This window comes from Natator depressus, chromosome 6, assembly GCF_965152275.1.
Source record: "Natator depressus isolate rNatDep1 chromosome 6, rNatDep2.hap1, whole genome shotgun sequence".
Classification (NCBI taxonomy): Eukaryota; Metazoa; Chordata; order Testudines; family Cheloniidae; genus Natator; species Natator depressus.
The window spans coordinates 10,708,011-10,730,409 of NC_134239.1; the positions used below are offsets into that span (position 1 = coordinate 10,708,011).

At 52.6% G+C, this 22,399-nt stretch overlaps 1 protein-coding gene across 1 annotated transcript in view; it reads right to left on the reverse strand.

Moving 5' to 3' along the window:
* Positions 1-21,108, reverse strand: part of LOC141989675 (uncharacterized) — a 28,292-nt gene extending 7,184 nt beyond the window's left edge. The window contains 9 exon segments of the mRNA XM_074956609.1: positions 99-215; positions 1,004-1,139; positions 1,656-1,899; positions 11,205-11,217; positions 13,747-14,121; positions 14,124-15,395; positions 19,146-19,262; positions 20,318-20,444; positions 20,969-21,108. Coding sequence (XP_074812710.1) covers positions 99-215; positions 1,004-1,139; positions 1,656-1,899; positions 11,205-11,217; positions 13,747-14,121; positions 14,124-15,395; positions 19,146-19,262; positions 20,318-20,444; positions 20,969-20,992 — 2,425 coding nt within the window. The 5' untranslated portion in view covers positions 20,993-21,108.
* Between the last annotated feature and the right edge of the window lie 1,291 nt (positions 21,109-22,399).

A 22,399-nucleotide genomic window follows, 5' to 3' on the forward strand; every position in this document is an offset into this window, starting at 1 on the left:
TTGTATCACCCAAGAGCGCCCCTTGTTACACTTCTACATTAAGGAGCCCTCTGCTAGCAGCTGTATAAATCAGAAGGGATTGGATTATTATGACTCACCTGAGGAGGGGCGCTCACACCTGGAGCTTTCCCTGGAGTCCTCGGCATCCCAGATCCAGAGCTCTGCCTCCCCGAGCTCGATCCGGTGGATTAAATCTGGTGTGGAATCTGAATAGCCTGTTTGGGGGGAAAGAATCAGTTTTTCACTCAAGTTTTGGGGGCAGGGACACATTTATATGTTTGTGCAGCCCAGCACAACAGGGCCCCGATCTCGGTCAGGGTGTGTCTGTGCAGCACTGGGCACGACGAGACCCCGATCTCGGTCAGGGTTTGTTCGCACAGTACCTGCTACAGCGGGACACTGGTCTCAGTCGCTGCTTCAGAGGACAGCCAAAGTGATCCCAAGCAGAAGAATAATGAAATAAACCTTCCTTAGAGGAGATTTCTTCCCATCTCCCAGGAGGCAAGTTTGGTTCGTACTCTCATGCTATGGAACCTTCTCAATTTGCTTTGGGGGCTGAGTCATGTGGCACAAGGTGGCTCCATTACACAGACCTATCTGTTCTTTTGCTTAGGATGCAGCATTATTCAACTGTACGGTTGTTAAATTTATGATGTTCATTCTTTCTGGAGGAGATGGGGAGCTGTTACAAGCAGAGGTGAGTTTTCTTCCTGACTTATTTGTCTAACTAGAATCAGTCCTTGAGGCAGAGTTGCTGCCCTCTGTGTCTGGGCTGGAATTCCTGGAAGAGGTTGTTGTTCATGTGCTGTTTGCAACCACCTCTGTTGCAGGACTGAGGTACATAATGTTAGACTAAGATTAGATCCAGGCTCTGTAGCTCTGATTTCTCCTTAAACAGGAAACCAGCCTGAAAGGAGCTGATATTTGCCACTAGCAGGTGAGGCATCAAGGGAACCCGCCAGAACTTATAGCTGTGAATAAATGAAGTGAAATTTGTCCTTACCCAAGGAAACAAGGACCCGGTAATTCCTCAGCATCTGGTCCCGGTACAGCTGCTTCTCTGGCCGGGACAAGAGCTCCCACTCCTCCCGGCTGAAATACAGAGCCACGTCCTCAAACGCCACCCGCAGCTGCTGGCACAAGCGTTACACACTCAGCACCCTCCGCTCCAGCCCCAGCCCGGGCTCTCAGCAGGGGACGCGGGCTCTAGGGCAGCGGCCCCCGGGGAACCCCCAGCCCAGCAGCTGTGACCCAGGGAGACCCCCCCGCACAGCCCCCCGGGGACTCGGGCCCTGCTGGCCGGGAACAGGAGTCGCCCTCGGCTCCCCACGGGGCTCTGGGGCGGGGCGCTGGGAAGGGCGCGAATCCCAGGGCAGGGACCAGGCTCCTCCCCCGGCCGGAGTCCCCGCCTCCGCCCCAGGCCTGTGCTCGGCCCCGCTCCCGGCCCCGGCTCGGCCGCCTCGGGGCTCCTCGGCCCGGCTCCGCGTGTCCGCCCGGCCCGGGGCCCCCAGCGCCGCTCCCCGGCCCCAGCGCTCCGGCTGCGGCAGCCCCCAGCCCCGGGGTCACTAGCGCGGGAGGGACCCGGCCCCGGCCCCCCTCGGCCCCAGCCGGGACCAGCCAGTGCCCGGCCGGGGAGTCCCCGCCCCGCGTCCTACCTGCGCCGGCCCCGCTGCAGCCATCGCCGGGCTCAGCTCCGGCCCCAGCCGCTTCCTCCGCCCGGGCAGCGACTTCCCGCCCCGCGGCTGGTGCCTCCCCGGGGCCGCCTCCCGCCCGCTCCCCGCCCGGCCCCGCGCCTGCGCCGCCAGCTCCAGCAGCCGGGGGAGGCCCCAGCGCAGAGACCTTCCTGCCCAGCCCCCGGACGCCTGGGTCCCGAGTCTGCCTCCGAGGCGCTCGCTGCACCTGGTCCCCGGGCAGCAGGAGCCCGTAACGGGGCAGCCCGGTCCCCGCCCCTGAGCTGTGCCGTGGGGAGCTGGGAGCCCGGACTCCTGGGTTCTCTCCCGGCTCTGGGAGCGGAGGGGGAACTAGGGGGGCAGCGCGTGTGACAGAAGGACAAAGGTCGGGCTGTGTCGTGTGTGTTGCTCGGCTGTGCGGTGTTGGTGCGTGTGTCACAGGAGATCACACCCCAGGCTGTGTGTGGTGGGTGTGTGAGCAGCGCTCGCTCTGTGTCCATGCGCGATACAGGCAAGGGGCGGGACTGGAGCAGTTTGTATTGGGGGGCTGCTGAGAGCCAGTGACCCCTGTATGTATTGGAAACCACTTCAATTAGGGGTGCTATGACGCATAGCACCCCTAATTCTAGCCCCTGTGGTTCCAGGAGCTCTCACATGGCTCTGTGTGTGTGTGTGTGTGTGTGTGTGTTTGTTTCAAGAGCTCTCACTCAGCTGTGTAATGTGTGTGTGTTTCAGGAGCTCACACCCATGTCCCTGCCCAGCACTCTTGGGAGAGCATCTGCCCCATACAGATGTTGCATTCTGGCCTCAGTGCTCAGGCCCCGGCTGGCTACCCCTGGTCCCCGCCCATCAGGCCAGACCCTGCACACCATGGATGCTACCTAGGCTGGCCACAACAAATGGTCCAAGATCAAATACATCAAGGGCCTTCCGGATGCCCAGCACAGCTGGTTCTTCCAAAAGTTTGCCCTGCTGTGCTTCGTTGTGAAAGCTACAGTGGGGAAAGAAGGGATGGACTCTGTGTGTGACACAGCCCCAGCCAGAGGGGATATTACTGAGCCCTGCCAGCCCCGCTCCAGCTAGAGGGGCTGATGCAGAGACTGCTGGGGCCCCCAGCACCCCATGGACCCAGACCCAGCCAGAGGGGGCACTATATAGCCCTGCCAGCCCAGCCTTGACCACTAGCACTGACTCTGCTGCCCCTAACCCCAGCACCCCCTAACCTCTGTTAGCCCAAGGCCAGCATCCTCCCTGGCTGCTGGAGCAGAGGATGCTGGTCTGTGGGGTGGTGTTTCCCCTTCTCATCCTTTGTCCACTGGACCTTTCTTCTGTTTCACAGCACCTCCCCTAAAGTGGCTGGGTCTCTGCTTCCCATAAGAGGGGGCTAGCCCAGTACCTGTGGTTCAGGGAGCCGGAGGTAACAGCTAACAGTGGCTGAAGAGGGGAAGGGCCTTGGGACTGGTGGTTTGCGATAGGGAGGGTCACCAGGGGCCTCAGGGTTCTATCCCTGACTCTGGGAGGGCAGGGGAGGCTGGTGGGTTATAGCAGTGGGGGCTGGGAGCAAGGACTGCCCTGGAATGGGATCCCAGCTGTGTCTCCCCCGCTCTGTCCTATTTCAAAGGAGGGATCCAACCCTTATCTGAACACCAACCAGGCCAGCATCACTGAGCAGTGCTGGAGCAAGAGCATGCCCAAATAATCAACTGATGTGGCCATCAAGGGAGGGGTAGCCAGGTTCTGCCAGCCCAACTCATGGGGCAGAGGAGCTCATGGGCTAAAGCCTTGCTGCATTCTCTGGGCCAGGCCAGACCATGCAGATGGGCATTTGGAGGCTTGAATGAGGGAGTGAGGCTGTGCTTGTAATTATGGTGGTGGGCTGGACTACAGGACTCGTGGTTTCTATTCCTAGTTCTGCCATTTGGTCCCTCTCTGACCCTGGGCAAATCACTTAGGTAAGTGGTTCTCAACCAGGGGTATATGTACCACTCAGGTATGCAGAGGTCTTCCAGGGGGTACACCATCTCATCTAGAGAGTGGCCTAGTTTACAGGCTACATAAAAAGCACTTGTGAAGTCAGTACAGACTAAACTTTCATACTGACAATGACTTGTTTATACTGCTCTATATGTTATCAACTGAACTGTAAGTACAATATTTATATTGCAATTGATTTTATAATTATATGGTAAAAATGAGGAAGTAAGCATTTTGTCAGTACTACTGTGCTGGGACACTTGTATTTTTATGTCTGATTTTGTAAGCAAATAGTTTCTAACTGAGGTGAAACTTGGGTGTATGCAAGAGAAATCAGACTGCTGAAAGGGGTACAGTAGTCTGGAAAGGTTGAGAGCCACTGATGTAGTCATAGGGAATAGCCAGACTGGAGCAGACCAGAGGCCTGTCCACTCCAGTGTCCTATTTTCAGCATCAGAGACTGCAGAGGAAGTGCAAGACCCCTGCAGTAACAGATTTGGGGATAATCATCCTGTGTTACGTCTCATCTTGGTCTGTAATAGTTACAGTCAGCTCAAAATCTTGGAGCAGGAGGTTTAATATTCCTGCCAGAAGTTGTATGCATTAACTATTCCAGCTCTGGAAATTCTAATGGTCCATAGAAATATCCAGTCCCTCTTTGAATCTTGCTAAGTTCTTGCCCACTATGACATCATGTGGCAGTTAGTTCCACGGGATAATCACCTATTGTGTGTGATGTTGCACCCCATAATGCTTTATGGGAATATGCTTATGAATGTTGTGACAAAGCTCTGTCCTTGCCTCTGTGGGTCCCATGTTTCCTGGCAGATTTCACTAGCCTCAGAGGCTCACTGTGACCCTCCACATAACCCTTCTCTCTCTAGAGACAAGGGTCACAGTCTTCTGAGCCATTTTCATCATAAGACAGCGAGGGAGATGAGGAGAAGTTATCCTTCCTTGCACAGTCTCTGTTGTCTCCCAGTCTCAGTGATTAATCAGGGGGAAAGGTGGGGGGGGGGGAGAAGGGAACCCCGGACCCACCCTCTACTCCAAGCTCCAGCCCAGGGACCCTAATAGTATCAGCTATGGTAGCTGACCTTTTAGAAACATGACATGTACAATTGCCTGGGCTACTTCCCCCATAGCAGCCCTCACTTCCTCAAGCTCCACTTCACCCTCATCTCAGGGCCTCCTTCCTTGTGGCTGATATGGTGTGTACTACTCAGTCTCTCCAACAGCGCAACTTCCTCCCACAGCTCCAGACATTCACACCCACCTGACTAACTGGGAGGCTTTTAACTAGTTTCAGCCAGCCCCTGATTGGCTTCAGGTGTCCCAATCAACCTAGCATTCTCCCTGCCTTCTGGAAAGTTCTTAATTGCCCTGGAGCAGCTGCCATTTCACTTATCTGGTACCAGGGATTTATTTAGCCTGGAGCTAATATATCTATCTCCCACTACTTTTCTATAGCCATATGGCCTTGCCCCGTCACATATCGCCCCCCGCTCAACACCACAGAGTTGGGCAACTTGGGACGCCGGGCAGTATGCTCATGACAGACCATCAGCGTTGCCATAGTGGCATCCAGCCCTGTGCCATATGTGGAACTGGAATGGTTGGAGGGATAAGAACCACCTGGTGACTCTTACATTCTTTTCCTTATTCCGCTGCATCCACTGGAGGGGTGCATGGTCCGTCACAGGAGTAAATCGCCGGCCTAAGAGGTAATAACGCAGTATCTCCATAGCCCATTTGACAGCAAGGCATTCTCTCTCGACTACTGCATATTTCTGTTCTCTTGGAAGAAGCTTTCTGCTTAAGTAGAGGATCAGGTGTTCCTCTTCTCCCATCATTTGCGACAGAACTGCCCCCAACCCCACCTCGGAAGCGTCTGTTTGTAAAATAAATTCCCCGTTAAAGTCCGGGGCTATGAGTACGGGGTCATTACAGAGGGCTGTCCGAAGGTCTGTGAATGCCCCCTCTGCTGCATCGGTCCACTTTACCATGCCAGAGGAATCTGCCAGTACCCTTTTGTCAGATCCAGTGTAGTCAAGAATCGGGCACTACCCAGTCGGTCAACCAGTTCGTTGATGCGTGGTATGGAGTATGCATCAAACTGGGATATTTCATTCAGTCGGCGAAAGTCATTACAGAATCTCGTGGTACCATCAGGTTTAGGCACTAGAACAATTGGACTGGACCACTCACTGTAAGATTATTCAATAACCCCTAATTCTAACATTTTCTTTACTTCGGCCCTGATTTCTTCTCTTTTGGCTGCTGGGATTCGGTAGGGTCTCAATGTTACCTTGGCTCCAGGGATCGTGCGGATATGGTGATAGGTTTCAGTCGGCCGCCCTGGTTTTGTAGAGGACACATCTCGGTTGCAATTAATCATGTCGGCTACCTCGATCTTTTGGATCAGCATTAAGTCGGATGATATCCTCACTTGCTTGTGTAAGTTATCGTCCTGGGGAAGGGTCTCCTGCATGACTAAGCATGCCTCTTGATCGTGCCAAGATTTCAGAAGATTGATGTGGTAAATTTGCTCTGATTTCTGGCAGCCTGGCTGCCGCACCTTATAGTTCATCTCTCCCATGCCTTTCATTACTTCATAGGGTCCCTGCCACTGGGCCAAGTTTCCTTTCTGCTGTGGACACCAGTACCATCACCCGATACCCTGGTTGGAACCGTCGAAGCTTCGCTTGGTGGTTATAATGGGTTCGTTGGGTCTCCTGTGCTCTCTTCGTACAATGGGCGTAACTCGGGCTATCCGATCTCTCACCTGCAGTACATGCTCAACTATGTTCCTTCCGGGATTTGGCTCCTCTTCCCAGGCTTCTCTGGCTATATCCAATATACCCCGAGGGTGGTTCCCATATAGTAGTTTGAATGGAGAGAAACCCGTGGAGGCTTGCGGAACCTCCCGGATGGCGAACATGAGGTAAGGCAATAGGGTATCCCAATCTTTCCCATCCTCGCTCACCACTTTCCTGATCATGGCCTTGAGGGTCCTATTGAACGTTTCCACAAGGCCATCTGTTTGCGGGTGGTATACAGAGGTCCGTAGCGCTTGTACATGGAGAAATGAACAGAGAGCTTTCTTCAACTTGGACACAAAGTTGACCTGATCAGTCAATATCTCCTTGGGTAGCCCAACCCGGGCAAAGATCTGTACTAGTTCCTTAGCTATGGTCTTGGAAGCTGTGTTGCGTAGGGGAACAGCTTCCGGGTACCGGGTTGCATAGTCTAGTTGAAATCTGCACCTAGATCTGATCTTCCTCGTGTTTCTGTTGGGTGGCGCAGCCTGGTCACTCTGCTGGGCAAAACTGGCATGGACCAATCAGGAAATGACCTGTGGTCATGGCAAAATCTTGCAACATCCAACCAGGATAGGAGTTGTCTCCACTCTCATTGTCCAATGAGACAATGAGGCTATCACAATCCAGAGTGTAATCCAGGCCAGTGCAGGGCACTGTCACTTCCACTCCATAGCTGTCTGCAGAAATGTCCATCTGGAAGTTAGAATAGAGTCTCTATGGAAAGTTTCTTCCCACCCCTGGATGGCCCTGCCCTTGGGTAGTAGTTCATCACAGAGTCATGTACAATGATTTGACTCATTTGTGTGGTCCGTGGCTATGGTTGCCAGGTGTCCCATTTTCAACTGCAACGTCCAGTCAAAAGGGGACCTGTACAGTGTCTTGTCAGATGTACTGACCACACACCAAAAGTACGATTACCGTAGGAGGGGGTGGGGGTAGGTGGAAAAGGGTCAGCAACCTGCGCCAGCACCTGCACAGCCGGGGAGGCCTCCTACCTGCAACTCGTGGGCAGACAGTCTCTGTGTCAGGAGCTGCAGCTCCCCTCCCCGAAGGAGAGGGAGCCCAGCTGGGGAGGTGGGGGAGGTGGAGAGGACTGAGCGATGAGAAATGCAGTGGGGGGAGGAGGTGAGCAAGCGGGGGGCTATGGGAAGAGATGGAGAAGGGGCAGGGCATCAAGGGAAGAGGCGGAGCAGCGGGCAGGGCCTCAGGGGGAAGAGGTGGGGCAGGGGCAGGATTCCAATGCTCCTGCTGTAGTGTCCTGTTTTCAGAAATTAGGAAGTTGGTTGGCAACCCTATCCGTCGCCAGCAGGGGAGAACAGTTAATGGAAGAACACTAACAGCTCTTCACACCTCTGTACCAGCATTTGATTATTTCCTACACTTCAATGATAATATCAGTACTGACGCGTCACGTGCGATACTCCTGGAGGCATTCCGTGCTACTGCGCAAGCGCAGAATTCATGTGACCCACCTTTCTTTCCATTGCAGAATAATTTATTATGATGGGGAAGCCCTGTAATTGCACCTTTTGCCCACAAGGGGCTGCTGTGATACCAGAACAGAGAGCTGCTGTCTTATGGCTGGAGCAGCCAGTAACAGGGAGGGAGGGGGTTAGGGGCTGCTTTCTTCATAGCACCCTGCGCGTGGGGCCAGGTCTGGAGGCAATGGATGCGGGGGGATGGACAGAATGGGGCACCCAGGGCTGCTGGTGAGGTCACAGGAGCTAGTGGGGTGACACTGAGCCAGAGGCTGAATGCAGGGGGGGTGCAGGGCACATGGGGATGGGATGTGTGTGCAGGGAGACACGGGGACAGGGCAGATGCAGAGCAGGGTAAGGCTGGCTCCCAGAGTCAAGGATTGGAGTGGCCTAGCAGATCACCAGTCCAGATAACACCAAAGGGGAACATCACATTTGGGACATGCCCTTGGATGGGAGGTGTGGTTGAACCCGATGTAATAGGTGACACCTTAGAAAACATGTTTGAGAAATATGGACAGTTGTACAACCCTAATGCCAGTAAAAAGCAGACAGAGTGTGGCTGTTGTGGCAGGCAGTAAAGCAGGCAATCACATGTAAGGGGGAAATCTGTGCGGAGTTCCAGACATTACAAGAGAATTTTAAAACTTGCCAGAAAAATTTGGAGAGGGAAGTGAGGCAGGCACAGATAATGCAAACTCAGTTAGAAGAAATGGAAAAACAAAATAGGGAATAAAAAAAGAAAATGGTGGATCGGGAAAAAAATAAATTAAAAAATCAAGCAGTAGGGATGAAACAATTAATTCAAAAACTGACTAAGGAAACAGAAATTGCAAGCATTTCTCATAGTTGGTACAAGAAAACTATAGCAGCATTATAAAAGCAAGTAAAAATACCGGAGCTGCAGGTTGCAGCTCTTTGTCAAAAAGAGAGAGATTTGGATTCCAATGATATCTGGTATGGAGGATTCGGAGGACGCATGTGGGGGTCAAGAGAAAAGGGAACTTGATCAGCCTCAAGAGGGGCTTTATACTAAATTGAGAAAAGAAATAAAAAACTGTCCGGAAAAGCCAAAGTCAGGAAAGTCCATAGCAGGAATAGAACATAGATCAACTGTCAAAGATGCAGCCAGAGAGGTACCCTCAGAACAAACAGAAATAATTCCTGCAAGTTCATCAACTTACAGTTGATGACAAAGTCATTATGCCCAGTAAATATAAAAAATCTAGCTACATGGCTAGTACAGTGGGCGGAGTTAGGAGGAACGGAAAATTTAAGTATGAGTAAATGTTACAGGTTGATCAGGACAGCTACCATTGGAGAGATGAGACAGGCCGTAGATTGAGGGAAAAATGCTTTGGAGAGGCAGCCAGAAGCACACCGGCTGGTACTGCGATTTATTATGCTGTTAGGAAAAAAAACAGGTCAAAGACCCATGAAGTTTTATCCAGTGCAAATTACATGAAGCCTGGGGATTCGCCCAGGAATTAGTTGTTAAGAAGAATAACATTGGGGTTATTGGCTGGAGAAATACAACTAGCGACAAACCCCAGGGCCAAAGGCGCTGACTTCCCTGCTGCCCAGTGGGTGCTTGATCCCCCCGGCCCCTTGCCCGCCTCTTCCCACCCCTGCACTGCCCTTGCCCCACCCCAATTCCACCCCTTCCCCGAAGTCCCTGCCCCACCCCGCCTTTTCCCACCCCAGCGGGGACGTGGCACATAGTGGGTTGGAGAAGGAGACGAAGAGGGGGGAGCTTGGCTGCCGGTGGGTGTGGAGCACCAGCTAATTTATCCCCGTGGGTGCTCCAGCCTGCTGCCGGCCTAGGTGAACAGAACCCCAGGCCAGCAACGGGCTGAGTGGGCCGGCAGCGTAAGATCAGAATTTTAATTCAATTTTAAATGAAGCTTCTTAAACATTTTGAAAACCTTGTTTACTTTACATACGAAAATAGTTTAGTTATATAATATATAGACTTATAGAGAGAGACCTTCTAAGAAACATTAAAATGTATTACTGGCATGCGAAACCTTAAATTGAAGTGAATCAATGAAGACTCGGCACACCACTGCTGAAAGGTTGCCGACCCCTGACATAACTGAAGTATGCTTTATGCTAAATGCCCCATGTGACATATCATTAGAAAGGTTATAATCTACTAAGCCTGTTCATTCTATTTGTTTGCACGTATTATTTGTGTGTCTGGAGTTAGGAAAAAGAGGTATAAACTTGTGCTACGGATGTAGTCATATTAAGTGGAGACCATTAAGGGTGCTTCAGAAACAATGAGTTGTGAATGGCTTTGTTTACCTGCAAGCCTTCCTGTGTAGTGTGGGCTAACGCAGGAAGAATGGAGATTGGGGTCTTACAGAGACATGTGACCCCATCACCTGATACTGAAATCCATCTTGAAGCTGGTACTTTTCCAGAGGGGGGTGGGATTTCAAACAAAGGTTTCCTGCCTTAGGGACACTCTATATAAGGCGGGGGAAGTAAACAATGGGGGTCTTCAGCTGGCTTAAGAGATGGCCTATCCTCCCCAAAGAGATACCTGAAAGCACCTGGAAACAAAAGGATTGTAACCACATAGGTGGGAGAGAACAGGACGGACCCAAGTCAGAAAAGGCAACTGACTTGAGAAAGACTGTACCTGAAATAACATCGAGGGTGAGAAGTTAGCATTTGTAACCAGTTTCTTAGTGTATTAAGCTTAGCCTTGCGTTTTTTGTTTTATTTTGCTTTGTGACTTACTTTGTTCTGTCTGTTATTACTTGAAACCACTTAAATCCTACTTTTTATAATTAATAAAATCACTTTTATTAATAAACCCAGTGTAAGTAATTGTTACCTGGGGGGAGCAAACAGTCTGTGCACATCTCTCTATCAGTGATACAGAGGGCGAATACTAATGAGTTTACCCTGTATAAGCTTTATACAGAGTAAAACAGATTTATCTGGGGTCAGGCTCCCAGAAAGGCTGTACACTGGGTGCTGGGGGCAAGACCCTTTTAACTGAGAAGCTCCAGGGCTGAGTGAATCTCAGTGTCTGAACTGCAGAGGGGTGTGGCCCTAACTCTGGGTCTGTGCTGGAGCTGGAGTGTCTAGCTCAGCAAGACAGAGCTGAGAGATGCCTGTTCTGGCAGAGGAGTTATTCTCAGTGGTATCCCAGCATATGAAGTGGCAGTCTCAAGGGTGTCTCTGTGACCGACCCATCACACCCCTGTCCCCAGGATTGGATGTTAGTGGCCAAATTACAGCCTCACCCAACTGGTAGATCTGAGGGGGAAGTGGGGAGAGAAAGAAACATATAATGGTTGCTGGCATTAATTAGTATAGGAGCGGAGGAAACTTTAATTAAGTCAGTGCAGGGAAACGTGCAGAGAGGGTAAATCATTCCTTTGTTTCAATTTCACAACAAAGAAGTAAAAGGAACTTTATTGGAACATCTGCCATAGATAGTAGCTCAACCTCAACTGTAAACAGGTACAGTGATGTGTCACAGCATGACTGAGGAAGCTATCTTGGAAGTAGTTGTGGATTCACAGGAAAAGCGGATAATTGATTTGGCAGGAGGCTGGTTGCGGGGGAAAAAAAGAGAGAGGGACTGTGAATGAGCAGGTTATTTCAGAAGGATTAAGAAAGCGGGACTGTAAGGCTATGGCGGCTGTGGGACTGCCAGACAATAAGTGGATGGGGAATTTCCCATGATTTGGGAAATGTGAAGGCATGGAAGCTGTAAGGCATAGTCTTACCAGTTAACGGCCTTAACTGTTAACCCCCGCGCCAGCTGGAGCAGGCCCAGCTGTGCTGCCCGGCTGCAGCAGTGCCACCCAGCTGGAGCAGGCCTGGACACGGTACCCGGCCGGAGCAGCGCTGCCCAGCTGGAGCAGGCCCAGCCAGAACAGCACCATCCAGACAGACCTGGCCCCAGCCCGTCAGATGGACCCCAACCACTTAAACAGTTAACTGTTTAAATGACATATTTTACTTGTTTAAACAGTTAACTTTTAAAACAGTATTTACATCCCTAGCAGAAATTTCCATCTAGAAGTTCGAACAATCTCTATGGAAAGTCTCTTTCCACTCCTGGATGGCTCCGTCCTTGGAGAGTAGTTCATCCCAGAGACATATAGGGATTTGACTCATTTGCGTAGTCTGTGGGCGTGGCTAACAGGAGAGAACAGTTGAGGAAAGAACACGAACAGCTCTACGCACCTCTGTGCCAGGGCTTGATTTTTCCCTGCACATCAATGATTACATGTGTGATGTCACTTCATATGCGAGACTCACGGAGGAATTCTGTGCCACCTGCGCAAGCACAAACTTCATGTGCTCCACATTATTTTTCACCCCAGATTAATTGATTTGGATGGAGCAGTGCTGCAATTACACCTTTTCCCCCCTCTGGGGGCTGCTGTGGCACCAGAAGAGAGGGCAGCTGGCTTACAGCTGGAGCAGCCAGCCACAGAGGGAGGGGGTCAGAGGGTACTTCACAGTTCTCTGCCCATGGGGTCAGGTGTGGAGGCAAGGAATATGGGGGAGATGGACAAAATGGGGCATATAGGGGTCCTTGGAAGGGTCACAGGAGCTAGTGAGGTAACATTGAGCCAGGGGTGGAATGCAAGTGGGGATGCAGGGACACATGGGGGTGAAAGGGGGCAGGAATACACAGGGATGGGGGGATGCAGGGACACATGGGGACAGAGGGCAGATGTGCCTGACTGAATGGGAGAGACCAAGGGTGAGCCAGGGTTTCATATGGGAGGCTCCCCAAGTCTCTAACAATCACTCTTCCCCTCCCCCCACAAAACCCCCTCTTGCATACGTCTCCCACCAACACCCAACAATTCTCAAAGTTCACTCCAGGCTCCTTCCCAGCAATTACTTCCCTCTCCCTCAGCTTCTCCATTACCCCTGGCTCCCCCAAGTCTTTGCACTACTTCTGAGGGGTGCAGGAAATATGTTTCTATATTGTAGTTTAAATGAATTATTACTCAAAGTTCTGTGTTAAAATGACTAGTAAGGAATCTATCTGTGAAAAATCACTTCCTGAATCTTTGTTTGTAGTGTTACAAACATAGTTGCTGATAATTTATTTCAAACTATCAAAATAACTGAAACTAGTGTAATTCTATTGTGTTATTTTTGACAAAAAAAATATGCAGAATTTTAAAATATGGTGTGCAGAATTTTTATTTTTCTTTTGGCATAGAATTCCCCAAGGAGTAATGCAAAACTCTCTGTGCGCACCCGCCAGTCACACAGTTCATCAGGCCTCATGGTCAGTTAGGCCTTAGGACATTTGGACTGGTTTCTTAAAGATTTACACGTCATATTGGTTTCTCCACACACCATTCGAATGCATCAACTTCTTTAATAGCAAAGAAACAACTGGTTAGACCTTTGCTACACATTAGGCACGTAGTTTTTCTTCATCACATTTCTATTTAGAATAGACTGTTTGAGCAGTTCCTGAGTCTTCTTTCAATCTGACACACCGTGCTGTCCTGCCCCCCCGCCTCCCTTGGACCAATCCATGCTGAGACAGGACTGCAAATCCCACCTCTAGATGTCACCTAAGAGTCACCCCCTGGCTGAAATCAAGGTGGCTCTGGGGGAGGGATGCAGGGGGAGGAAGGGGGATTGTCCTGGCTGCCTGACAGCTATATGTGTTGGGGGGAGTTTGACAGAAAGAGAGAGACCTGGCTGGACCCCACCTAGATGGAGGGGGTCCCAAATGGAGACGGTTGTGACCATCTGATCTAAAATCTCCTCGCCTGTCTCCTCTTCCCCACACTGCTCAGCCAAGTCCCATTCGCTGCCCCACACAGTCTCTGCTGGGCATCATGGGGACAGGACCACTCCCTGGTCTGATTCTGCTGGCACTGTGCCAGGCCCGCCAGCTGCCAGAAGCCCCTTGGGCCCTGGCGGTGGCAGAAGGGCGAGTCAACTGGTGCCAGGTGAGGTTGCCCAAGTGAGCAAAGCATTTGCCACAGTCAGCACACCTGTACAGCCGCTCCCCGCTGTGAATGCGTTGGTGTATTCTCAGGTATTAGCTCTGTGCAAAGTTCTTTCTGCAGACAGCGCAGTGGTCCAGCTGCTCTCTGGTGTGCATGCGCTGAAGCTGAGTCAACTTGTTGGCACTGCTGAACCTCTTACCACAGTTGGCACAGCAGTACAGCTGCTCCCCGGTGTGTGTGTGCGCTGATGTCTGGTCAGCGTACTGGCATTGCTGAAGCTTTTCTTGCAATCGTCACAGTGGTACGGCCGCTCCCCTGTGTGCGTGCGCTGGTGTATTCTCAGGGTTGAGCTCTGTGCAAAACCCTTGCCGCAGTCGGTGCAGCGGTGAGGTCGCTCCCCGGTGTGTGTGCGCTGGTGTGTTCTCAGCCTTGAGCTCTGGGCAAAGCCCTTGCCGCAGTCGGTACAGCTGTACGGCTGTTCCCCAGTGTGCGTGCGCTGGTGTCTTTGCAGGTGTGCAAACTGTGCAAAGCCCTTGCCACAGTCAGCACAGCGATATGGCCGCTCCCCCGTGTGTGTGCGCCGGTGTACTCTCAGCTTTGAGCTCTCTGCAAAGCTCTTGCCACAGTCAGTGCAGTGATATGGCCGCTCCCCAGTGTGCGCGCGCTGGTGTATTCTCAGCTTTGAGCTCTCTGCAAAGCTCTTGCCACAGTCACTGCAGTGGTAAGGCTGCTCCCCGGTGTGCGTGCGCTGGTGTTTTCTCAGAGTTGAGCTATGTGCAAAGCCCTTGCCGCAGTCGGTGCAGCAGTACGGCCGCTCCCCGGTGTGCATACGCTGGTGTATTCTCAGCGTTGAGCTCTCTGCAAAGGTCTTGCCGCAGTCAGCGCAGCAGTACGGCCGCTCCCCGGTGTGTGCGCACTGATGTGTTCTCAGGCTTGAGCTCTGGGCAAAGCCCTTGCCGCAGATGGTACAGTTGTATGGCAGTTCCCCAGTGTGCGTGCGCCGGTGTCTTTTCAGGTGTGCAAACTGTGCAAACCCCTTTCCGCAGTCAGCACAGCGGTGCGGCCGCTCCCCAGTGTGTGTGCGCTGATGTATCCTCAGATTTGAGCTCTCTGCAAAGCTCTTGCCACAGTGCGTGCAGCGATACGGCCGTTCCCCGGTGTGCCTGCGCTGATGTGTTCTCAGGGCTGAGCTCTTTGCAAAGCTCTTGCCACAGTCAGTGCAGCAGTACGGCCGCTCCCCAGTGTGCGTGCGCCGGTGCTGTGTCAGTGCGAAGGGGTTCCTGAACCTCTTGCTGCAGTCGATGCACTGATGGGGACACCAGCCCATGGGGAGTCTCTGGTGTGTAGTCAGATTTGGTCTCTCGCTGAGTTTACCTTGGGGATGGACTGCGTCCTGTGCATGGATCCCACTGTGGGATGTGGGCTCCTGTGTTCCTACCGTGCTCTCCCCACATTCAGACTGTGTCCGCGTTCCCCCCAGGATCCCGAGCCCTGCTGGAGAGAGCAGAGGCAATCCTGGCGTTAGCTCACACTTAGGGCTGCAGGTTTGTCAAGATAGACAATGTCACGGATGGAGCGATTGGCCCATTTGTCTGTGACTGTTTTTGGGATGGGTGTCTCACCCTGCAACGGCAACTCCTGTCTGGGCATTGAGACCTGGTCTGCAGGGTTACAGTTCCACTCAGATTTGCCCCCGCCCATGGTCATGATGGTAAGGGAGGCAGGTCAAATTTCAGTGAATGGTCTTGACACCCACATGTTCTTCACCTCAGGGGTTCTCAACCTTTTTCTTTCTGAAACCCCCCACAACATGCTATAAACACACCATAGCCCACCTGTGCCACAATAATTGGTTTTCTGCATATCAAAGCTGGGGATGGCATTAGGTGGTAGCAAGCAGGGCACCCATGCTACAGGGACCCCCATGAAGCTACATGGCTCAGGCTTCAGCTTCAGCCCTGAGTGGCAGGGCTTGGGGACCTGGGCTCGGGGACCTGGGCTCCAGCCCCATGTCGGGGGGGCTTCGGCTTTTTACCCTGAGCCCAGCAAGTCTAATGCTGGCCCTGCTTGGAGGCCCCCCCGAAACCTGCTCAAGGCCCCTCTAGGGGTCCCCAGACCCCTGGTTGAGAACCACTGCTTTACCCCACACCAACCCCTCTGCACCAGGCTGGGGTTAGGGATGCAGTGCTGGGAGAAGGGTGCTTCCTTGGGCAGCAAGTTCCCCCTGGGCAGGGCGAGGAGGAGGGCAGGTGTTGTAAATGGTGGCAGGGCGGGGTAGCACACCAAGCCAGGCATAGGTTCTACCCTATGGTGTTTCCACAGCACCCAGCGCCTGCTCCCAAAGGGGCTATGCATGTCTTGGGTCTCGTTTTAAGCTGAAATTGAAGCCTGCCCAGGATACAGGCAGCACCTGGCACAACAGGACCCTGGTTTTGTTTTCAAACTGATTTTGTCTTTATTTCAATCAGAGGGGTTTATTTATGTGGTATTGGTTCTTCACTTTCTCCTGTTTTATAGCATGAAGCCTGTTCCTCAGCATTTTTGCTGTTGTAATTATTTTAGTTTGAAACTAGTTTAGTTGAGGGGCTACAATCCCTTCATGTGGGTGCAGTGAGACCAGTTTAAAGCTGTTTAGAACAATGTAGCTTATTTTTGTGGGGGGGGGGGGGTGAGTCCTTTTCTAGGAATTCCTTTTGAAGAAATCATTTACTCTCGGCCTGAGGTTTCAGTCTTTGTGCGAAACTAAAACTAAACTAAAATCCTCAAGAAGGTGAGGGTTTTGAGAGGTAGGGAGTGTGGGTCTGTGTGTGGGCTTTGAGGGGATGACCAGTCACTCAGGGTTTGTTTGATGTAACCTGGAAAACATGTCTGTATTGTGTCACAACCCGCTCCCTGGCACTGCTGAGCTGGAAGGGGTGAATGGCTGCCACCCAGCCTTTGGTCTACAGACAGTCACAGACACATTAGGGCTGAGGGCTGTGCTAAGCATTGACACTGAAGCAATGTAAGTGACAACAATTTCATGCCACAAAGAGCAGGAGAAGAAGGGATGGGACAAAGGCGATACCACCACCCTCTCTCTCACAGCCAGCCCATACACCAGGGTACTCCAAGTCATGGTCTGCAGGTCGATTTAATCTGGCCCCCAAATTTGTCCACTCCCCCCACAGCAGCCGCCTGGCCCGTGGGGCAGTTTTAGAGCATTACAGCGAAGTGCTGCAGGTGCTAGAGATCTGTTCTACACAATGGCGCCTCTGCATGGCGTCACCTTACACTAGTCATATGTGACTGACCCTGCCCGGCGTCATTCCCAGCTTTCTCCTTGCTCGCTGGGGACAGGTTTCTCCAGTCTGAGAGGTCACATGCGAAGTGAAGCAGCAGAGAGGGGGTGGGGTGGGAACCTGGAGAGGACTGCGCCTTCTCTGCCAAGGGCCAGTGACTCTGGGATGCTCTTGCAGAGGCATGAAAAGCCTTTTGAAAAATCTCTAGGGCGCCCCTTACCTTGGTATGACTTTCTGAGGTGTGGGAAGCCTAGAAGGTGTTGTGGTGTATGGCCAGACAGGCTTGTCTTTCTACCCAGGTGCTTGTTTGCCCCCCAGCAGCCAGCTCACACAGTCTCTCTATCTCCCCTCCTCCCCACCACCAGTCCATGTACCCATCTCCTCAGAGTGAGGGCAGGGGAGACAGGGCTCAGGAGAGCTTTCAGTGAATGTCTTAGAGACAGCACCCAGCATCTCTCAGAAACTTCCCCAGCACACACACTGACTCTGTGTGGTACAAACCCACACGGTCTCTGGCTCTCTCACACTCACCTCCGAACACATAGTTGTAGTACTGTTGCTACTTCTTGGTACTTCCTATAATGCACATATCATCTCTGCAATTTTATGCCTCCTAAGTGTGTTACTTTAGTGTTTTGACTGGTCTATGCATTTCATGATTTTTATTTCTCTTCTACTTAAATTTAATTTAATTAGCGAGTTCTGAAATACCTAATGTCTCCTGGCTGGAGTAATTATTCCTATGGTAACTTTAAAAATTATTATATCAAGGTTTTTTGTTTCTATCGGTGGCGCACAGACCTCGGTGCACATAACAAAATTTATTCTGCAGATGGATTGAAAAAAAATGAGAGGGAACATTGCTCACAGCCCCAGTGCCCTTTCCATTAAACAGCTGGGGAAGCTGAGGCATGGTGGAGCTATAGCAACTCTTGAAAAAAGAGTCGTACGAGAAACGGAAAGCAGGTCAAATTATAAAAATGAGTCTTAAAAAACAAAACAAGCATGTAGGGGGAAAATTAGAAAGGCAAAAAGCAAAACTAAACTAGCATTATAAAGGGAAAAAACAAAGCATTTTACAAATACACAGGAAAGCAGAGGAAAACGAGGACAGGCTAGGCCCACTACTGTGTCCTCTTCTGGGCCCCCCACTTCAGGAACTTTGTGGACAAATTGGGGAAGGTCAGAGGAGAACAACAATACTGATTACATGTCTCGAAAACATGACTTATGAAGTGAGTGAAAAAACTGGGTTTGTTTAGTCAGAAGAAGGGAGGTGGCAGGGGAGAACCCCTGATAACAGTCCTCCTGGACATAAAAGGTTGTTACAAAGTGGAGGGTGATAAATTGTTCTCTTTATTGACTGAGAATAGGTCAAGATTTTATGGGCTTCAATTGCAGCAAGAGAGATAGAGGTTAGATATTTGGAAAAACTTCCAACCTCTGAGGGTAGGTAAGCACTGGAACAAAATGATCTTGGCAGGTTGTGGAATCTCCACCATGGGAGGTTTCTAAGAACAGGTTAGACAGATACCTGTCAGGGATGGACTAGGTAATACTTAGAAATCATCTCTGCACTGAGACAGGACTAAGATTCATAGATATCAAGGCCAGACAGGCCGACTGTGCCCATCCAGCCTGGCTTCCTGCCTATCCCAGCCAGAGAAGCTCCCCCAGTCATTCCTGACTCTGGCCCAGTAACTGCTGGTGGAACAAGAGTGAAGCTTTGAGAGAGAGCCACCCCATCTCCACGGACAGACTCCCAGTGAGGGAGAATCCATCGCGTCCTAAGGGGAGCTCTCCCAATGGTTTATTCCCCCTCCCAGATAAACATTGGCCCCTAATTCCCAGCTTCAATTTGTCTCTCTTCAGCTCCCAGCCTGTGAATCTCGCTCTGCCTATATCAAGGAGTTCTCTACTAGCAGGTGTGTAAATCAGAAGGGACTGGATTATTAGGACTCACCTGAGGAGGGGCTCTCAGGCCTAGAGTGTACCCTGGAGCCCTCGGCATCCCGGATCCAGAGCTCTGCCTCCCCTAGCTCGATCCGGTGGATTAAGTCCGGTTTGGAACCTGAAGAGCCTGTTTGGGGGAAAGTTTTATTATTAAATTTTTGGAGGCAGGGACTCGTTTATATGTTTGTGCAGCACCTGGCACAACAGGACATCAGTCTCACAGGCTGCTTCAGAGTAAAGCGCAAGAGAACCAAAGCAGGCGAATATAGAAATAAACCTTCCATAGCAATAAGCCTTCTTCCCGTCTCCCACCAGGCAAGTTCAGTTCGTACCCTGAATCGGCAACATCTACAACCCTTCTCTCTTCGCAGTGGGGCCGAGTTTAAAGCCTTGCTGGGGTAACTTTAGATGTTCCCTTGAACTATCCCATTCTGCTAACATCTTGGCCTCTATGCTATCTTGTGGCACTACGTTCCATAGCACAAGTGTGAGACATGGATTTCTTTTAACCCACAAAAAGACCAGTGAACACCCATTAGTTTCAGATTAAGAGACAGGGCGAATAGAAAATCTGCAACCACCTTCTTTCTGGTAATTATTTCACTTACCCAACTGTCTCCTGAAACATGGATCATGGGGAAGACTTTGGAAGAAGGGAACTTTGTTCCTTGCCGACTTATTGCTGTTGAAACGTTTCAGGCATGTCACTAAGGCAAATCGGCCACAACGTGTCATGGCAGGTGTCACCCGGTGTCACCGTTACACAGACATTCCAGTTCTTTTGCATTGTTCAGTTGTACAGTTGTTAAATTTACTATGTTCATTCTTTTGGGGAAGGTGGGGAGCTGTTGCAGCAGCAGTGTTTTCCCCCTGCCCTATTTGTCTGACTAGAATCAGCTCCTGAGGCAGAGTTGCTGCCCTCAACCTCTGGCTGGGATTCCGGGAAGAGATGGTTGCTCATGGGCTCTTTGCTACCATCAGGGATGTGCCACGACTGAGGCAGGTAATTCAAATAAACCAGTTACACCAAGATTAGCCCCAGGCTCTGTAGCCCTGAGTTCTCCTCCAACAGCGAGCTGACCTGAAAGGGGCTGGCATTTGCCACCACTCAGTGACAGGGTGCCACATAGGAAACCCAAATGTTTTACAGATGTGAATAAATGAAGGGAAATTGGTCCTTACCCAAGGAAACGAGGGCCCGGAAATTCCTCAGCATCTGATCCCGGTACAGCTGCTTCTCTGGCCGGGACAAGAGCTCCCACTCCTCCCGGCTGAAATACAGAGCCACGTCCTCAAACGCCACCCGCAGCTGCTGGCACAAGCGTTACACACTCAGCACCCTCCGCTCCAGCCCCAGCCCGGGCTCTCAGCAGGGGACGCGGGCTCTAGGGCAGCGGCCCCCGGGGAACCCCCAGCCCAGCAGCTGTGACCCAGGGAGACCCCCCCGCACAGCCCCCCGAGGACTCGGGCCCTGCTGGCCGGGGACAGGAGCCGCCCTCGGCTCCCCAGGGGGCTCTGGGGCGGGGCGCTGGGAAGGGCCCGAATCCCAGGGCAGGACCAGGCTCCTCCCCCGGCCGGAGTCCCCGCCTCCGCCCCAGGCCTGTGCTCGGCCCCGCTCCCGGCCCCGGCTCGGCCGCCTCGGGGCTCCTCGGCCCGGCTCCGCGTGTCCGCCCGGCCCGGGGCCCCCAGCGCCGCTCCCCGGCCCCAGCGCTCCGGCTGCGGCAGCCCCCAGCCCCGGGGTCACTAGCGCGGGAGGGACCCGGCCCCGGCCCCCCTCGGCCCCAGCCGGGACCAGCCAGTGCCCGGCCGGGGAGTCCCCGCCCCGCGTCCTACCTTCGCCGGCCCCGCTGCAGCCATCGCCGGGCTCGGCTCCGGCCCCGGCCGCTTCCTCCGCCCGGGCAGCGACTTCCCGCCCCGCGGCTGGTGCCTCTCCGGGGCCGCCTCCCTGCGCACAGGCTGGGACCCAGGTGTCCGGGAAGGCCCCGCCCTGCTGCGCTCCCCACCCGCCCCCGACTCAAGGACCCCGCGCCTGCGCCGCCATCTTTAGGTGCCGGGGGAAGGCCCAGCGCAGAGACCTTCCGGCCCCGCCCCGCCCGGACGCCTGGGTCCCGAGTCTGGCCGCTGGGGGCGCTCGCGGCACGTGTTCCCCGGGCGGCAGGAGCCCGTAACGGGGCAGCCCGGTCCCCGCCCCTGGGCTGTGCCGTGGGGAGCTGGGAGCCCGGACTCCTGGGTTCTCTCCCGGCTCTGGGAGCGGAGGGGGAACTAGGGGGGCAGCGCGTGTGACAGAAGGACAAAGGTCGGGCTGTGTCGTGTGTGTTGCTCGGCTGTGCGGTGTTGGTGCGTGTGTCACAGGAGATCACACCCCAGGCTGTGTGTGGTGGGTGTGTGAGCAGCGCTCGCTCTGTGTCCATGCGCGATACAGGCAAGGGGCGGGACTGCAGCAGTTTGTATTGGGGGGCTGCTGAGAGCCAGTGAGCCAAACCGTAACCCCTGTATGTATTTGAAACCACTTCAAACCAGGGGGTGTCATAGCACCCCTAATTCTAGCCCCTGTGGTTCCAGGAGCTCTCACATGGCTCTGTGTGTGTGTGTGTGTGTTTCAAGAGGGTTGTGCTGTGCTCTGTGTGTGTGTGTTACAGGAGCTTTCACTCAGCTGTGTAATGTGTGTGTGTTTCAGGAGCTCACACCCATGTCCCTGCCCAGCACCCTTGGGAGGGCATCTGCCCCATACAGATGTTGCATTCTGGCCTCAGTGCTCACGCCCTGGCTGGCTACCCCTGGTCCCCGCCCATCAGGCCAGCACCCCTTGGACCCAGACCCAGCCAGAGGGGGCACTATAGAGCCCTGCCAGCCCAGCCTTGACCACTAGCACTGAATCTGCTGCCCCTAACCCCAGCACCCCCTAACCTCTGTTAGCCCAAGGCCAGCATCCTCCCTGGCTGCTGGAGCACTAGACAGAGTTTTATCTTTATTATTCTTGTAACCATTTCTGACTGTTATGCCTCGTTGCTTGTACTCAAAATCTATCTTTGTTATTAATAAACTTGATTCATCGTTTCATCTAACCCAGTGTGTTTAAGTAAAGTGTCGGAGTAACTTTGTCTATGGAAATAAGCTGCTGTATATATTTCTTTAAAGGAATAACAAATTTAGTATTTCTGGACTCTCTCGGTTGGGTTGGACTTGGCAGAACGTACATTTCTGAGGGAAAATCTGGAACTGGGAGTGCATTAGGGTCACCCTGAGATAATCCAGGCTGGTGAG